Source organism: Prunus mume, linkage group LG2 (genome assembly GCF_029339155.1).
Source record: "Prunus mume cultivar Tortuosa linkage group LG2, ASM2933915v1, whole genome shotgun sequence".
In the NCBI taxonomy this organism is placed as follows: Eukaryota; Viridiplantae; Streptophyta; class Magnoliopsida; order Rosales; family Rosaceae; genus Prunus; species Prunus mume.
The window spans coordinates 16,784,397-16,803,897 of NC_142699.1; the positions used below are offsets into that span (position 1 = coordinate 16,784,397).

The 19,501-nt window shown below is 38.9% G+C and overlaps 3 protein-coding genes across 3 annotated transcripts; 2 read left to right on the forward strand and 1 right to left on the reverse strand.

Annotated features, from left to right (window-relative positions):
- Positions 1-8,719: 8,719 nt before the first annotated feature.
- RR14 (response regulator 14) lies at positions 8,720-13,278 on the reverse strand. Its single transcript, XM_008222690.2, has 6 exons — positions 12,722-13,278; positions 12,257-12,409; positions 11,777-12,175; positions 11,159-11,235; positions 9,388-10,548; positions 8,720-9,143 (listed from the first exon to the last, which is right to left on the reverse strand). The coding sequence occupies exons 1-5, from the start codon at positions 12,933-12,935 to the stop codon at positions 9,388-9,390; spliced, it is 2,004 nt and encodes a 667-aa protein (XP_008220912.2). The 5' UTR covers positions 12,936-13,278; the 3' UTR covers positions 8,720-9,143.
- An 820-nt stretch (positions 13,279-14,098) lies between these two features.
- Positions 14,099-15,087, forward strand: LOC103320950 (uncharacterized). The gene is made up of 2 exons (XM_008222689.3): positions 14,099-14,522; positions 14,796-15,087. Exons 1-2 carry the CDS (start codon positions 14,160-14,162, stop codon positions 14,991-14,993), a joined length of 561 nt encoding a protein of 186 aa, XP_008220911.2. The 5' UTR covers positions 14,099-14,159; the 3' UTR covers positions 14,994-15,087.
- Positions 15,088-16,320: 1,233 nt separating this feature from the next.
- On the forward strand, positions 16,321-19,363 carry FKF1 (flavin-binding, kelch repeat, f box 1). Its single transcript, XM_008222688.2, has 2 exons — positions 16,321-16,717; positions 17,428-19,363. The coding sequence occupies exons 1-2, from the start codon at positions 16,419-16,421 to the stop codon at positions 19,022-19,024; spliced, it is 1,896 nt and encodes a 631-aa protein (XP_008220910.2). The 5' UTR covers positions 16,321-16,418; the 3' UTR covers positions 19,025-19,363.
- Positions 19,364-19,501: the final 138 nt, after the last annotated feature.

Sequence of the window (19,501 nt, forward strand, 5' to 3'; positions counted from 1 at the left end):
GCAACAGACTTTGGCCAGGAACCACAAATTTGATTCATATACTTCCAAATAGGCTTTTATTTATATTAATATATAATTATTTATTTTTGGTAATTTACACAGCCCAAAAGTTGGACTATCACTGTCATGTGTTAACCGAGTCATTTCCTTTCATATATCTCATATTTTAACCTATCTAATTTATTCAAAATGATTTTTAAACAATAAGAGCAGTTCCACCGGTCAGCTGAGCCCAAAGCTTGGGGGGAAAAGAAAAAAAAAATGTCGTTCCAGCTGGGAGCTCAAGCCCTGACTGGGAGTGGGTCCCACGAAATCGGGCTAGCCCAAAGTGTAACACCCCGACTCCAAATTTATCTCATAATTTAATTAATTTGAGTGAAATTATGAATTTACCCTTGGGATAGGGGTAATTTGGTCATTTCTTATCCAAAAGGAATTTGGGAATTCCGGCTGTACCGTTGCGTAGAGCACGACGAGATGAGTCCGTAGACACGTAGTGGGCTCGAATCGGAGTTGTAACGAGAGAGTTACGATCGAATGAAACTCAGTGGCACGATCGTAATTATTTGAAAAAGGGATTTTTGATAATAAAAAGTCAGATTTGCCCTCATCTCTCTCTCTCTCTCTCTCTCTCTCTCTGGTTCGCGATACCACCACAATGGCTACATTTTGGTCGGCCGTTCGCTCATCCGCCACCAAAGTTGATGGGGCGGTACCAAAATGACCGCCGTCCTCTTCCTACCCCAGTCCCGTGTCGAGATTTCGGAAAATCAAGAGAAAAGCTTAGTTTTGACAAAAACTTCGCTTGCTTTGTTCTCTGTCATCCGGCTGCCTTTTTGGCGATCAAGGTATGGAAATTCATCCCTTCCTCATGATCTAGCTGATAGTTGGGTAGGATTGCATCGATTTTGAGCGTAGGATGTCTGATCTTCGAATTGGATTTCGGCTGAATTTTGGGATGAGATTCCGGCCACTTTCGGTCAGTTTTTGGGATATGCCTAAGAACAAAAGTGACTCCAAATAGGGTGTTTTACCTAGGGTAGAAGTCTTGAGCCTTGATTTTCGGTTTTTCCTGCGATGGGTTATCGCTTTGGACACCCACACGTTGCCGGCGATTGTGGCTGCGCGTGGGCACTGTAGAAAAAGGGCTTTGGGTCCCGATGTGATCTCCGGGTTTTCATGAGCACGTGGGTTCTTTCGGATTCCAATTCGGTTGACGTTTGAACCCCGAACGGATTACGCATATTGTGGGTTATCCGGGTTCAATAGGTTCGGACCGTTGGATTAACTCCAATTTAATATATGTTGATCTAGGCACTCCTAGGATCGTGTAGGATTCGATGGATTGTAAAATGGAGTCCCGGATACTCCGAAAATGCCAATCCTATGGTTAAGTTTATAGTAATTGTCCGATCGTGCGATCGTGAGCGATCCGACCGTCCGATCTGGACCAAACTTGCAGAACGTGCATCTTAGACCTTGTAAAACCTATAGGAACTTTCGGATTAGAATTTGGATGCCGTGGGCCCCGCAGGCCCGTTTGACCCTAGGTTGACCGTGAGACTTCCGAGATAATCTTACCCTTATTTGAGGGTTAGAATGACCGAAGTGACAGGTCTTGATGTTATGTGGGTTACGGGGGATTATCAGATGCTAGATGGTTGTTAAGGTGTTTACAATATTAGAAATTAATATATTTAATTGTGTGGATGTATAATGGTATAAAAAGAGTTTAGAATGTCAGTTTGGAGTGTTATACGCACTACCCTATGTACCTCCTTGGATAGTGATTCTCCCCCCGTGTAAGTACCACCCTATACTTGTGAGGTCACACGTGTCGTAGGAGTATCTGGCGTGTTGACAAACCTCATACGTGATCGGGTGCGTCCCGTTATATGAGGGGAGATATTATGATATTGTGATGAGGTCGCACGTGTCGTAGAAGTAGCCGGCATGTTGACAAATCCTATACGTGGCCGAGTGCGTCCCGACGTATGAGGGGATTATGTGATATGCTTGTGAGGTCACACGTGTCGTAGGAGTAGCCGGCGTGTTGACATACCCCATACGTGGCCGGGTGCGTCCCGTCGTATAAGGGGAGATATTGTGATATTGTGATGAGATCGCACGTGTCGTAGGAGTAGCCGGCGTGTTGACAAACCCTATACCTGACTGGGTGCGTCCCGACTTATGAGGGGATTATGTGATATGCTTGTGAGATCACACGTGTCGTAGGAGTAGCCGGCGTGTTAACAGACCCCATACGTGACCGGGTGCGTCCCGTCGTATGAGGGAAGGTATTGTGATATTGTGATGAGGTCACAAGTGTCGTAGGAGTAGCCGGCGTGTTGACAGACCCCATATGTGGCCGGGTGCGTCCCGACATATGAGGGATGATATGTGATATTGTGTTGAGGTCGCACGTGTCGTAGGAGTAGCCAGCGTATTGGACCTCATACGTGGTCGGGTGCGTCCCGACGTATGAGGGTGATATGTGATATTGTGTTGAGGTCGCACGTGTCGTAGGAGTAGCCGGCGTGTTGATGCACCCCATACGTGGCCAGTGCGTCCCGACGTATGAGAGGTGATATGTGATATTGTGTTGAGGTCGCACATATCGTAGGAATAGCCGGCGTGTTGACAGACCTCATACGTGGTCGGTGCGTCCCGGACGTATGAGAGGTGATATGTGATATTGTGTTGAGGTCGCACGTGTCGTAGGAGTAGCCGGCGTGTTGATAGACCCCATACGTGGCCAGGTGCGTTTCGACGTATGAGGGGTGATATGTGATATTGTATTGTGATGATGAGGTCCCACGTGTCGCAGGTTTATCCGGCGTGCGAACATGTGCCCCATACGTGACTTTGGATGTTCCGACGTATGGGGAGGTTTTGGTGAATTGTGATTTAAAGAAAAAGAGTTTTAGAGAAAGAACTACGTGTGGCTTGATTCCTCAGTAAAGGTACGTAGGCAGCCTAAAGTTACTAGGTGCAGCCGCGAGCTAAACTTTAGCCTTGTATATTGAGATTTGTTCGGACCTCGTTGTTGGTCCGGGAACTTTGTTGAATTGAGGCTTGTTCGGTGGACTAAGTGAGCAGATTAGATTTAATTATGTACTTTGTTGAGTTTGGTTCAGACCTTGTCGTTGGTCCCGGAATTTGGGTGAAAGTGAGATGCAGTTGTGTTAGGAGGTTGGAGCCTCGTATGCTAAATGGTTGGGAAAGTTAAATGATTTAAATTACTTTTGGCTTGCATAGGTGCGTTTGATTATATTATTTGGCGTAAGGAATGTGTTGGTAATTTGTTTTGAAGTATTTGAAGGCCGGAGGCCAATTAGTTGAATTGCATGTTGTTATCTTGTGCATGCTGTCGGTTGGGATATTAAAATGTGAATTTTCTGCAGGTTGAAATTTGGGGAAATGTTCAATTTAGGAGACTGCAAATTTCGCAAAAGTCTCGTGTCCTTACTCTTTTAAGAGAAAGAAGTTAAAGTTTGCAGTGGGCCCGACATCGGGATGATATTGGGAATTCCACAGGTTCGTCTCGGGTTTCGGAAATTCAGACGGGTCCCGCCACGAAGGCCGCTTTAGCCCAAGGTCGAGCCAAGCGTGTTGTGACGTCATGCGCGACATGGCAAGTCGCGACTGGTTTAAATTTTTTTACCGTTGGCGCGCTGGTTCCTCCGATCTACTTCTCGAATCCAATCCAACTGACATTTTTTTGGCAATAAAATTATGAAGAAAAAAAATTGAATTTTTTTTTTAAATACAAAAGAATTCTGATTTTTTTTTTCTTCTATAAATACCTATCAATACCCTTCACTTTCAATACCAATCCTCATACTTTTTATTCTACTTCTACTATTATTCACTCTTTACTCAACTTTGTATTTTTATTTCTTATTTTTATAGCTTCTTCTATTGAAACCGGAGGGGCGTGGAGCACCATGGAAGATATTATCTGGAAATTTGAAATTCATCCGAAATTTAAACCCAAAAATCTTATCCAGAAATTTTATCCGATTATGAATAGTCTTGACATGTAGGAACCCGAAAATTTTATCCGAAAATATTATCCAAATTAATTATTGAGGTAAAAAAAATTGTGAAAAAAACAAAAAAAATAAATAGTAATTGCCTTTAGCCATGGCAGTGGATTGAAACACAAAATACTATTTGCAAGGGCGACCACTATTCACGTGAATAGTGGCTGTCCTAGCTCCCCCATTGCCATGCCTAAAGGCAAATGGATGGAGTTGCTCTAAGAATATGATTGATTTGGATATAATTGTGTGTTTAATAATTAAGAAGGTTTTTTTATCACAAATGGTCCTTGAGGTTTACCAAATTATCGCCTTTCGTCATTAACTTTTTTTTTGTGACACTAATGGTACTTAATGTTTTACTATGCACATCAAAATAGTCCCTTCCATTAGCTTCCTTGAATCTTTCTGTTGAAATGTTGATGTGGCATATATAGGGGGCCACACATCCAATAATATATTAATAAAATATTTAAAAGTATTTAAAAACTAAAACATAAAACAAATTTTAATAAAATAATATTAAAAGAACGAAAAAAAAATTGAACTCCCCAAATCGCACAGATTTGAGAGAGAGAGAGAGAGGAAAAAAAAATTAACACGAACGACCAGCCAGAGAATTGAAGAAGGGAAAAAAAACTAAGTAATCACAAAGGCCAGCGCCACCCCCATCCTCTAAGCCCTGACATCCCACACCCATCCCTTTCGGCACCCTTCTCTTTCTCTCTGTCTTACATCTGGGTTGGGTGTGCTCTTTGTCTCAAACCCCTCTCCTCTCTCTCTTCCCTCGAAAAAGCACAGCCCCAGCCCCTCTCTCTCTCCTATCCGACACATCCCAACACTGGATCTCCCCCTTCACCAGATCCATGGGTGTCTTGATATGTATCTGAAATTTGAATTCGAGCCTTTTAATTTGAATAAAATTTCAAATTCTAGCTAATTGGTTTGATAATACTGGACATTTGTTTTGAAATTTGCATTTTGAATTGTCTATCTTGGCATCTTGAAAGGTGATGTTGCTGCCCTTTTTTCTTGTCTTTCTTTTTGGTAATATTTGCTGCCCATTTTAATCTCTGCTGAAGTTGGGTAAGTTAAAAATGAAAGCGGCAACTCGAGCGACTCAACTCGTGGTAATCTGGGCGAGGTGGAGTTTGGTTGTGTTGGAGAGGAGAGCGGCGGTGGCGGTGGGTTTGCGCTGGATCGGAAGGCTGTCAGTCGGAGGAAGGTAGGATGGGGGTTGGCTGGGAGGGATCATGGGAGGTGGCTGGTGGTAGAACTAGCAGGTCATTTGATTATTTTTTTCGTTTTTCAAAGTGTTAATATTTATTTTCAAAAAAAGTTTAATTTTCTTTTTAATATAATATTATACCTTTTATTTAAAGCCACATGGCTCTATTCTATTGGATGGGTGGTTTCATATATGTGTCACGTCAACATTTTAACAGAAAATTTGACGGAAGCTAATGGAATGACCATTTTGATGTGCATATGGTAACTTTAAGGACCATTAGTGTCACGAAAAAAAGTTAAGGACGAAAGGCGATAATTTTGCAAACCTCATGAACCATTGGTAATAAAAAGCCAATTGAGAATTGAATTCTACCTATGAAAGCCAATTAAGAATTGAATTCTACCTATGGAATATTCTTGCATTTACTTCACATCAAAGAATTAAAAAGTAAGTGGTGCCCACAAAAAATTAAGTTGGAGGAATTCAATTATTGGGTGAGATGTGGTATTCTAATTACTGGATAACTAATCCATTAAGAATTTATCTTTTTTTATCCATTAAATTCTCACATAATTTTACATTTTTAAAATTGTAATCTACTTTAACCTAACAACGAGAACATTTTAGTAACTAATATCATTCTTATCTCAATTCTATATAGTTTTAGTAAACAACTTCAATATGAATCAAGATCTAACTCTCCTTACTCCAACTCCTCCTCAATTCATATGATTTAGTAAACAACTTCAATAGAAATACAAAATCTAATTCTCCTCAGTCCAACTCTTCATCAATTCAATTTCTCTTAATTTACTTACGGATTACTAAACATGCCATAATTATATTCATTAGCTAATCTAAATCCTCATGCTTTGCGCATACAACATAATAAAAAATCAAGCAACACGCTGCAAACAACCTGCATTGTATTATGAATGAAGAATGGCCCTTGTTTAGGTGTCTTGCCGGTACACACCAAGAGTATGGTACTAGTTAAATACTCGTTAACTAGCAATAATGCATACGGATATATATTCATTTTCTATTGTGCGATTCTTTAAAAAAAATTATTTTAGGGATACATTTTAGGGTTTTTTACAAAAAAATTTAAACAATCTAAACCGTATATTTTTTAAATTTTCATTCATAGATAATTCTTGTTAAAAATCATACAAATTGAAAATTATTAAGGCATCTACTCTTGACCAACAAAATATACGAACACAGTGCTTCAAGAAAAGATCATAATAACAACCATCTAATTGAGTAATTAAATGATTTCATATTCTAGTGAATTTTTTTGCAGAGATGATCTTTTAGTCAATATCTAAAAACTAGACAGTTTAGATTATTGTAATATAATGCATAGTGAGGCCTATAAGGATGTAACTCTCTCTCTCTCTCTCTCTCTCTCTCTCTCTCTCTCTCTCTGTAAGGAAGATTTCTGAATGAAGATGTGAAAAATAGATGTTTTGGATTCTTGAAATTTTTTGTATAGAAAGGAACTATACATATAAAGACAGTGACATCATAAATTGACTACCAAACTTCCTTTTTTTTTTCTTTTTTTTTTAAATTTAAATAAACGCGATATTCTAAACTTCCATTTTCATATGTACACGCCACATGATTCGAATGGAATATCCAGTTTCAGATTATCAGAAACAGTAGCTTATTTCTCCTTTTGTTGAATTACTGCACAAGTACTCATAAGGGGCTATTGCCCAACAAACTCTTACCTCAAATCTAGTGAAATTGAACCAAATTACATTACAACTTCATGATTAGCCAATATCAATATATAAATACAATAATGCTACTTAAAAAACAAGATTGCCACATTAGCTTCCCAACTTATATGGCAGGTAATGTAGTCATGCAGATTTAATTTTTATTTATTTCTCTTTTTAATAATTATTAAATAAAAAAGTTTTAAAAAATTATATAAAAATACCTAACATCGTTCATGGACTTCGTCTCCAGCACTAACTTCTTCCTCCATTAAATTTACCCATCCCCATCCTCCGTTATTGCAGAGATTTGGTGTGGGTTTGGTGACCAACGATAATCAGTAATTTTTCTTTTCAAACTCCCATACCAACCAACCCAACAGACCACTCCCATCCTATCCCAATACATTTCCCAAGCAACCCCACCCCACCCACCAAACCGATTGCACAAGCCTTCCAAGGGCGGAACCATGAATTTTTCAACGGATGGGCTAGCTAAAGTTATTAGCTTTAAAATTTAGTGATTTTTTTTTTTGGTACTTACAATTTCTATAGTCTTTCTAGAAATAAAAGTAAACATTAAATCATATAAACCAAGCTAGTTCATAGCTCCATAGACTAATTTTCAATAAGTTTTAACATAAACCAAATAGGATTTAACACTATAGTGGATTGAACATCTAAGATTTTTTACCTAGATTGACCTTAAGTTCTTTCATGCATTCATATTATAGATGAAAAGTTATTTTATGTAAAAATATTGATTAAGTATGAAAAATGGGTTTTCAAAATAATCATTTTCTCAAGATAATTTTTGGCGGCTTTTATTCCTCACACATCAAATAAGAAAACTTGATTTTATGGGATTTTAGTATGAAATATATATTGACTTAATGAGCCATCATTTTTAGCCTAAATCGTATTTGGCACTAAAACCGATTTTTCATATTTTGATTTGGTGAGAATTTGGTTTTCTAGTATTTTTATTTGAATCCAAATGGGGGGTACTTCCTTATTTACATTGTAAACTTAAGTAAATGGAGTAATATAAAAAATAAATAAAAGTAAAATGACAAAGACATTTACTTAAATGTTGAAAATGGAAATAAGGTAATCTGTGCAGCGCCACTGATTAAGCTAATATTGAAAATAAGTTAAATATATAAGTTATATATTTTTTTTCTTAAAAAACCACACTGGGCTACAGCCCACTGTAGCCCTTGGTGTGGTTCCGCCCTTGAAGCCTTCCTCTCTCTCTACTCCCCTCCTCTCTATTCGGCCAAATCTGATCGACGATGTCAAGGCTTTCAGCCGCCACTTGCTCCTCCTCCTTTGGCAAGTCTCGCACCCTCCTCTGTAGAGAAGGTGGTGGGTATTTAGGGTTGAGTGATAACTATTTTAACTTTAGTTTTTCATTTTCATTTTTTGTGCTAGAGTACATAGAAAAATGAGAGTGAAAATGAGATTAATGAGTAGATTAAGAAGAGGATGAGAAGGGAAAGGAGGAGTAACAAAACTGAAACCAGAAACTTGAAAATGAAAATAATTTCAAATAGATTTCAGTTTTTGGTTTTTGTTTTCTCTTTTGTTACTCATCCCTCACATCTTCCCCTCTCATCTTTTCTCTCAATCTCATCTCCACTCTCATTATCGCTTCCATTCTCCCTGTTTTTCCTCTATACTCTAGTACAAAAAGTGAAAACTAAAACAAAAGGTAAAATCTAAAAACTAGGATTATAGCATTACTCATATAAATATATGCTACAACTTCTTGATTTAAAGGGTGATAAACTAACGCGTCAAATCCAACATCACTACATCCAAATAACTACACAATTATGTTGGCAAGATACCATGATCATATTGGACACTGACACAATTTATTCCCCTAAAGACCAATAATACTATCCTACCATGAAAGTGAACCTCCACCCCCCACAAATGAGATTTGTCCTCAGTTTTTTAGTCTCAGGTACGGACGGCCGCTCTACACCCAACTCTGGTGCAGGCACAGAAATTAGATCTATCATAGATATAATACACAACCTCAACTGCCATCTCTACTGAACATTTGATGACATTAAATAATCTGTACGCGCCATGGAATCAAGAGACTTCCGCTAACCACACAACAAAAGCCTGCGCAAATAAAAATGAGAATTAGAATTAGATAATGAACCAACAAAATCTGTTAGCATTGCTAACAATATCAACAAGCAAAAGCACAAATCTTTTTGACACAATTCAGTCCATGTGTGTATTCTCATTCAATAGAATCACCAAGAAAAGAACTGTTGGTAGCTAGAAACACACGCACACACTCTTACGCACGTGCTAAGACAGAGCAGAAAAGAAAATAGAATAATACCAAGATAGAAGTTACCTATTCAGTGAACACACTCATGAAATCACTACAAGAAAATTCTTGTAATATTGGGATGCCTACTTTGGCATTATCCACAAAATTCATACTTGGCTCCTCCTTGACTGGGTTACCATTGTTCTCCACATAGATCTTTCCATGGTTCAAGTTACTCGCTTGTGATTCAAAATCATCCACTGCAAATTGACTTGGAATGCCAGTCTCTTTACCAACAAATCCAAGATTCCTAAGGGGTCCCTGGTCAAGCATTTCCCCTGATTTATCAACATATAAACCCTGGATGTTTGACATGTCATGCAAAACCCCAGGCAATTGTCTAGAATCACAAAATGGCACAGCTGAGTTCTGGTGGCTGGTGTTATTGTCAGCATTAACTGAGCAAGATGTGGAAGGAACAGAACCAGGGGCTGAGTACCCATCAAGAATGCTGGGAGTTTTAAGATTTCCAGTTGGTATATGTCCAATATTCAATGAGGAATTATTAGATTGAGCCGAGAGAATACTGTAATCAATAACAGTAGACCTGTTAAAACTGCAACTCTGATTGACAGAAGCAGGACTATTTCCAGCCTGGAAACTAGTTGATGACTGAGAGGGGACCACAAGGCAAGACGGCTGCACATTAATCAAACGGCTAGATTCAGTTAGCACAGATTGCTGCTGCGTTTTCTTATGTTGTCTTTGTTCCTGCTGCATAATGTCCATCAGCATGCTACTATTGTGAGTACCCAACCCTCCGAGATTGTTACTCGGTGCCACGGTACTAAGACTATTAGACCGCCAAGATCCAAACCCTGAAGATACATCCTCAGCAGGTATGATGGATTGTGGAAAATGTTTGGAAACATTCGATTGGCATTTTATCAAAGGCTGCATAAATGGCACACCATGTTCAACAGGAGCACGCTTGGGTCCCTGTAGAGATGCATGTAGAATAGCAGGCTGATCCATTGCTGGCACAAGGTTCCCTGCAGGTTGACCTAAAAGCTCAGCTTGCAGGACGGCTAGTGTTTGCGGAGGAATTTGGCCAGAGGCAGCCAAAGCTTGGATGTCAAATCTACTAAGCGAACCCAGTTTCCCATTTGATTCCACAGGCCCACAAAAACCATTTGAAATCCCACTTTGTTGTTGCGCTAATCTCTTCAAATATAATCTGAATTTCTGCACATTCACTTATTCATTTAAATTTTGGTAGGAAAACCAATAAAGCATTCGAGTAAATTCTGTGTGTATAAAAGAGCAAGTCTAAAGGTAAATGCAAGATAAAATAAAATTTCACATGGTTTTTTTTTTCTTTTCAGAAAGAGATGATCATCCCGCAAAGGAGATATGAAACAGAAAAGCTAGAATAAAACTCTCAAATATGAATTCACATCTTAGAATCAGAGTCAGAGTCAGATTCTTGTATGCAAAATTACTGATAGTCAGAGAATAAGAAATAAAGATTCTTATTTGGATTATGGTGAACTTACTACTTCTTTCCCTATGAAATATGATAGTATTCAATGGATTGGATGTTCTCATGTGCCTGTGGAGAATAAATCAAATAACTAGCATTGTTGTTCTCATAATTCACACTGGGTTTCTAAAATAGATAAACTGATGATTTTGAAATACGTGTAATGCATAATCGTACTCAGTTTCTTTCAGTTATGATATTAATAATTGCATATATCTAATTCCTCCAATTCTTTTATGTGTCTTTCAATGACAATGACAAAAACACCAAAGCAATCAAAGCTATGAGATTAATATGAGGGAAGAACAAGACCTGTAGATGACTTGCAACGTTTTCTCTACTTAAACCAGGTACATTCATCAATTCAAGAATTCTCTTTGGTACAGCCTCTGACATAGGAAAAAAAATTATGATCAATGGTAATGGAAAGAAGGATTGAGCATTCACATTATGATTTCTGAGATAATACTATAAGGCTACACTCTTAGACATAAATTTTTCTCTTCGTTTAAAAGAAAAGTATCATGTAAATAAATCTCGTTCATATGCTTGCAGGGTGGAGGTAAAATTTCACTGAAATCCAAATTACACCAAGAATTATCACTTTGGAGTCAAATGACTTATGGTTAGTTATATGTAACTTGTACTTGAAAATCATCTGTCTCCACTGGACGGCCCCACTTCCCAGATTCCTCAGATATTAAGTTGGTGAACTTACTTATTTTCAAACATGCACAAACCAAAGAAATCCCAAATGGTCCACATATAAGATGTTTTCGGTGACACAACGTTTACGCCATAACACATCATATGCTATAAAGAATAACATTTACTGAACTATAGCACCTCATCCTATATATGTGTGTGTGTGTGTGTGTGTGTGTGATTGTAATAAAACCAAAATACAAGGTAAAAAGTTAAAGATCATACTATCAAGACCAAGTTGGTTCACAGCACTGACAAACTGCTGATGGAGTTCAACTGACCACACTACACGAGGTTTCTTCGAGGTAGACGGATCATCGTTTTCCATATCACCATCATCATCTTCTTTAGCATTGCTCCTCTTCTTCGGACCTTTCAATATTACTTCTGTTCCTTCATTAGCAGAAGATGTGTATTCAACATCACTGTTTCCTCGTTTATTCCGATCATTATCTTCCAAACTCCCAGAATGATCAAGTTCTTTATTTCCGTTCCATTTTTTCCTAACAACATGCTGCCAAATATTCTTGAGTTCTGCCTCATGTATAGGCTTAATTAAATAATCGCAGGCCCCATGTCTAATTCCTTGCATAACAGCACTTGTTCTCCCATCAGCAGACATCACTGTTAATACAGCGGCAGGTTAATACAAATAAGCGTAATTCGATGACCAAATTTCTTAATATATATAATTCCTATACTCACTGATAACAGGAAGGTCCATTTCCAGCCCAACATGTTCCAGGAGTTTAAATCCATCCATATCAGGCATATGAACATCACTCAGTACCACATCAAAACAGCCTTTCCTCTCTCGTAGAAGATTCAAAGCAACAGTAGCCTGGGAGCAAGCGGTAACTGCAAGAAACATTAATATATGAGATAAGAAATATATTATATCTCAGGAAAATTTTGTTTTTTCTACTCTCTGAACCAGACCAGAAAAATACTAGGTTTAACAAAAACGCCATGCAGTTTTTTTCACAAACTACAAACTAGTATTACAAAAATGACCAAACTGCAAAGTAAACAAGCAAGAATCAGTAGCACCACCACCCATTCACAATCATAAGAAAATCAACTCATAGCACCTAACCACACTTGGAAGGAAACCCAACAGGGAACGAAAGTATAACCCGTCATTGAGAAAGAAAAAGATCAACGACATACCTTGGTAGGCACACCGGCCAAGCAACACCTCAAGAATCCTCAGGCAAGTGGTGTCATCGTCGACCACCAGAACCCTTAAGCCCGCCGGAAACCGATCGGAGACCGCCATTTCGTTGGCTGCAGAAAAGGACGAAGCAGCACCACCTTTACACGAACCGTAGCTACTCGCAGTAGTGCTCACGCTTGACTGCGCCACTCTCTGCAAAGCAGCCATAACCACCACCTCCACCACAAGTATAAACAGACACACACACTAATGATCAAACCCTAATGGACTGAAATTTCCCATTTCAAATGGCTGCAAAGAGTGAAAGTGGAATCAATTGGAACGAGATCCGTGAGGGGAAACCTTAGAGTTCGGAGTTAGGGTTCAGGGGAACGATCAAAGAAAGAGAATTGGACCAAATGGTGTTTGAATTATGATTGTTTACTGTCAGAGACAAGCAAAGGGGGAGTAGGGTGGGTTTATACCAATTGGGGGTGAAGAAGATAACGCTAGGAAAAGAAAAGAAAAGAAAAAAACGTTTTTATTTTGTTTCTTTGAATGATTGTTTTTAATAAAAGAGAAATAATTGAAGTTGGGGGCAGTTAATGAGAGTCAGAGATGGAGTGTGTGTGGGCCTGTGGGGCCCAGCTCGCAGTGCTACGTTCGCGTCGCGTGCGTCTTTGCGGCCGTGAAGACGCTCGGCTCTGTCCCAGTCACAGCCGGTTTGCGCTCAATGACAATGTATGTGAATTGGCCCCCAAAAAATTATTTAACAGTTAATATGAATTAACATAAATTGTCCATCTTTTCTGGTCAACAATAAATTTCTGTAAAAACACATAAATAATAAACAATTTTTTGTTGAATTCATATTTAACCCGTGTTACACAAAGAAAATGCCTTTTTATTTTTCTTCGATATGATTTTTTTAAACAAAATTACCACGATATTATTCGACCAACCGGACAAACTTTTACTTGCACATGCAATAATTTTTTATGTACACACGAGTAATAAGCCTTGATTCATAAAAATTAACCATAATTAAGACGTCAAAATATTGTTGATCAATATTCAAAATAACACAATCAAAGGAAATAAAAAAGGAATGAAAAATCTGAAATCATTTCTTTCCTTTTTGTTAAGATTTTGATTCAACCGTTGAAAAGAAAGCCGACGCGTACGCGTAGAGGGCAAGAAAAATAAAAGAGGAAATATAGTAAGATTTGCTGATCCAGTGATGTGATGGGTAAGTTTACCAAATGTGGTTGGGGTCTTGGCCCACACTTAGTGGTCCACAGTGACTTGGGCCTCTGTATTTTCGTATCTTTTAGATGGGCTTTCAGATTGTCTTTGATATTAAATTGCACCCAACCGCGAGACTGGGACCGACCCTTATCTTCATTCAAGGATCAAAGTTGTGTACTCATCAATTTCCCAAATCCAATAATTATGATGTTGAAGCACTTCCAATCGGGAAGATGGGTTATGCTCATCTCCTCCTCACCCAAATTACCATTTTCTCCAAAGCCCACCTCCTCCAAATCTGCAGCAGCTAGCGGATATTTCAGAACGTGCTCTGCCTCAGCTGACGCTTTGCATATCTTGAGACCAAGTAGGGCCTTGAGCATTTGCTGCGCTGCCAGGCGGAGAGCCGTCAGATATGATGATGATGGTGAGGATGAGGAGGAGGAAGAGTACGGGCATCACAAGGAGATAGCAGTGTTGGAATTATACAGTCAGAGTGTGAGAGGGGAAGCACTTATTGTGCATGCAGTGGTGGATGACCAAGATGTGCAAGTGCTTATCTTCAAGGTGTGCTTCTAATTATTTTCAATTTTTTTTATTTTTTAGTGGTGGCGGATGGCGGTCAATATTTGGTTTGTTTTGGTGGCACTATATTCAAAAGTAGATTGGTAACAGCATTTGTCTAAAACTTTGCCTATATTTTTAAGCACACTTACTAAGAAAGCAAATCACTTTGGCCCCGATTACTTCTCTAGGAGATAGGTAGCAACATTTGTCTGCCGCCCGCCTAAACATTGCTTATGAATAGTTATGATGACATTTACCTGATAATTATTTCAGGGATTCTCTTCATGCTTGAGCTATAGGACTTCACCGGACCCATCAAAGAGCATTCTTCCTGCAAGAGCAGTGATAAAGTCTATAGACAGGGTTAAAGGGCCTTTTGACCCTTCCAATATAGAATACTTGCAGAAGGGCCTAACATGGGAAGCGTTTAAGAGCACTACTCTACCACCCAATTTACAAATGTATATATAGTAGAGAGAGAGAAAGAGAGAGATGAATGATTTTATTTTACTTTGATTTGCCCAATTTTACTAAATTAAATGTGAATTCGATAATTATGCAGAAATCCCTCTCTCTTTCTCTCTGCTGCAAAATATATACTCAATTCATGTCTGATAAGACACAATGCACATAACATTCAGATGTGCCTGTAAATCTACAAACAAATTAATCAAATACAAGCAAACACCTCCTTCAACTGAACTGAAAGTCAAGTGCCATGCCCCATGTAAGAGGGCACATAAGCAAGGGGTTGCATGACACATCACATACTAGATTATTATTATTATTATTATTTTAACACAAGCGATAGTCTAAATTATAGGAAATAAAGATTTCACACACACACACACAATTATGATGTCATGGAGGTTCGAACCTGAGACTTCTAGTCTGTAAGTCGTCAATGGCCTTTTTCACTAGGCGAGATCCCGTTGGCTACATACTAGATTAGTTAGAACAAGGTTTTGTCAAAGAGTTGCTAGGAGCTGCTTAGAAGTTACATCAGTACAAAATTCACCATGCATACATGGACATATCAGCCGTTTAAATTTTCACCATTAAATCTCAAAGTAAACCTTATTTTAAATTGTCTGTAAGAGATCTAATTTTAATAGAAGGCCTAACAATGCACTATTTCGTGTTTATACCACAAACGTAGGGCGGCCATTATAATATAGTTTTGTAAATGTCAAACAAATCATGTACGAAGTTGAAAAATGTTTAATAATTTACAGCATTTTATATCGCTATCCTTATTAATTTTTGTTTTATTATAAAATATTATGAGCTCAAATTTCTTAAATTACTGTAATGGATGAAAGGTTAATGCAGATTAAGAATTTGAAATTCATACAGATATTTACAATTTGACAATGGAATTTAAATTTGTAACTCTTTTAAGCATGCTTAGGGTCTAATTGTAGGGTCCATGTATATGATATTGGCACGAGCACCGCCAAATCGCTTACGCAAAACCTAACGCAACAAAAATATCTTCTACAACAAACGCATGACGTGGAAGCTATAGGGCGGCCAAGTTTGGCCGAGATATTTTCCTAGAAAATATCAGCTAGACACGTATTGCCTATTCCACCTACGTGGACTATTGTTATTACTTCAACCCTCCAATCTTTCTTAAACTACCGGCACTGCCACTCCCCATGTGGTCGGCTTAGTCTTTGGTTTACTATTTGCACATGGGTCATAAATATCTTGGTGGCATTCTTGCAAATAAGGATCTGAAACAGAGCATTTTTGTCAGATGAATTCCAAATTAAAGCTATAAATTAAAATAAAATGAGATATTTTGAGTAGATGCACACCAACAGCCAACAACACCATCCATCCTTTGGAGCAAGAGAGAGAGGCAGAGAAAGAAAGAGCAGAGCTTGAAGCATGGCCATGCCAAATAAATACGAAGAAGAAGAAGAAGCGGAGGAAATTCAAAACTTCGCAAAGAGACTGAAATGTAGCAGATACGAGGAACCTCAAGAAGAAGAAGAAGAAGAAGAAGAAGAGGAGGAGGAGGAGGAGAGCGAGCTGGCGTTGAAGCTAGGTATGGTAGTTTACCCAATGAAACCCGCATCGTTTGTGGTCTCAGATGCTCTGGAGCCCGATAATCCTATCATTTATGTCAACAAAGTCTTCGAGACCTTCACCGGCTATTGCGCCCACGAGGTCCTCGGTCGGAACTGGTAGTCATTTTTTTCTAATTTCTTTTTCCTGTTTTGCTTGTTTTCTGTGTTTGGGAAAATGATGCAAGAGAGTTGTTTTTTAAGGGTTTTAAAGAGAATTTGTGGAAATATGCAAGAGAGTAGATTTGGATTTTATATGTAATTACAAATGTAGAACAAAATGGACGTCTCGCTCAAAAATGATGAAATGTTGCTTCAAAATCAACCTTTAGAATTTGTTCTGGATGAGGTGATTTTTTTTTTTGCTGAAGGTATCGGTCATTCCGCACTCTTCAGCAAAATCCCCTGCTAGATTTTGAACTTTAAGGAGAACTGTATGTGTTCCTTTTGATCTAATTCTTTGAGTTAGGTTGAGCATGACAATACAAAACTTTCCTGCGAGGCTGCAACTTTAAATTGTCATCTATGATGGAAACATTTGATTCAAATTTTGCTTTCTAGTGTTTGTGATGTCATGATAGTCAACTGGAGAACTTTGAACCTTATATCCAAAATAGTGCTGATTTTGTATTTTTCGAGGAATGATTCCGTAGGATTCTATGGATTAATTCAATGTTGTTTACAATTTTTTTTAAAAGTTTGTTGAGCTGATTCATGTAACGAATATCCGTGTATGCATTCATTTGCATATCTGTCATACGATAATCTATTTTGCTGATAAACTATTTCAGAATTTGTCTTGGTCAATTAAACAAAATGTTTTGTTTCAGTCGATTCCTACAGTATAGGGACCCTCATGCTCAAAGACGGCATCCTCTGGTAGATCCTGTTGTTGTTTCTGAGATTAGAAGGTGTCTCGAGGAAGGAGTTGAGTTCCAAGGCGAGCTTCTTAATTTCAGGAAGGATGGAACTCCCTTGGTGAATAGGCTAAGACTGAAACCTATACATGATGATAATGGAACTGTTACACACATCATAGGCATTCAAGTATTTTCCGAAGCAAAAATAGATCTGAGCAGTGTATCATATCCAGTTTATAAAGAGACATGCAATCAGCGGTATAATGAATCTGGTAAATATTCTCTCATGAGTGGACAAACACCTTTCACCCAGTATCAAGAAATATGTGGGATTCTTCAGCTCTCCGATGAAGTCTTGGCTCACAACATCTTATCACGCTTGACTCCCAGGGATGTGGCATCCATTGGTTCTGTCTGCAGAAGAATCCGTCAACTAACAAAAAATGAGCATGTAAGAAAGATGGTATGTCAAAATGCATGGGGAAGGGAAGTCACCGGTACATTGGAATTGATGACTAATAAGTTAGGGTGGGGGCGTCTGGCCAGGGAACTGACAACTCTTGAGGCTGTTTGTTGGAGGAAATTTACAATTGGAGGTGCCGTGGAGCCTTCACGATGCAATTTCAGTGCTTGTGCTGTAGGAAATCGACTTGTACTGTTTGGAGGGGAAGGAGTTGATATGCAGCCAATGGATGACACATTTGTTCTCAATCTTGATGCTGCCGATCCAGAGTGGCGTCGAGTAAGTGTGAAATCATCACCACCAGGGCGTTGGGGCCACACTCTTTCGTGCTTGAATGGTTCTTGGTTGGTAGTTTTTGGAGGCTGTGGGCGGGAAGGATTGCTCAATGATGTTTTCATTCTTGACTTGGATGCCAAGCAGCCAACATGGAAAGAAATTTTTGGTGGAACTCCCCCTCTTCCTAGATCCTGGCATAGCTCTTGCACAGTAGAAGGGTCTAAATTAGTTGTGTCAGGTGGATGCACAGATGCTGGGGTACTTCTTAGTGACACATACTTATTGGATCTCACAACAGACCACCCAACATGGAAAGAGATTCCAACTTCATGGGCTCCTCCCTCTAGGTTGGGGCATTCACTTTCAGTTTATGGTCGATCCAAGATTCTCATGTTTGGTGGACTTGCCAACAGTGGGCACTTGAGGTTACGATCAGGTGAGACTTACACTATTGATTTGGAAGATGAAAACCCTCAGTGGAGGCAACTGGAGTGTAATGCGTTCACCAGCATAGGCAGCCAGAGTGCTGTGGTTCCCCCTCCTAGACTTGATCACGTTGCTGTCAGCATGCCTTGTGGAAGGATCATTATCTTCGGTGGTTCAATCGCTGGGCTGCATTCTCCTTCTCAGCTTTTCCTCTTGGATCCTTCGGAAGAGAAACCATCATGGAGAATTCTCAACGTTCCGGGGCAACCACCTAAATTTGCTTGGGGTCATAGCACTTGCGTGGTTGGCGGTACTAGGGTCCTGGTATTGGGTGGGCACACAGGTGAGGAGTGGATACTTAATGACTTACATGAGTTGTGCTTAGCAAGCCGGCAGGACTGAGACCTCTGATAGACTTATTTTGAGTCTGGTTGGCCGGCCAGCCAGGCAGCAGAGTTAGCAGAATTACATGATTATCTGCAGCAACCACTCTAGAAGAAAATTTTGTTTCGTGATCTGTGCAAGTTGAGTTTCTTCCTCGTAAGTTATTGGCTTCATTTTGCATTGAAATAGGGTGTTTTTGAAGTATGTGTGCTGTTCCTGCATAGATTTGTACTGCAATGTATAAAGATAACATCATGGTTTGTTACTTGGGCTGTACATTTACATTGTGAGCATAGGATGTGAATGTGAGCCTCATTATTCTTTTTATAAGGTTATACGAAGTACTGGGTTTTACAATTTTGGATTGATTCATTTCGTTGCAAAAGATCATTGATGGATTGATTCATGAGATGGCCCTATATACGATTCAGTCTTTGTTACCTTTGATACTTCTAATTTGTGAATTTGAAGTTGAACAAATATTTTCAATATGTT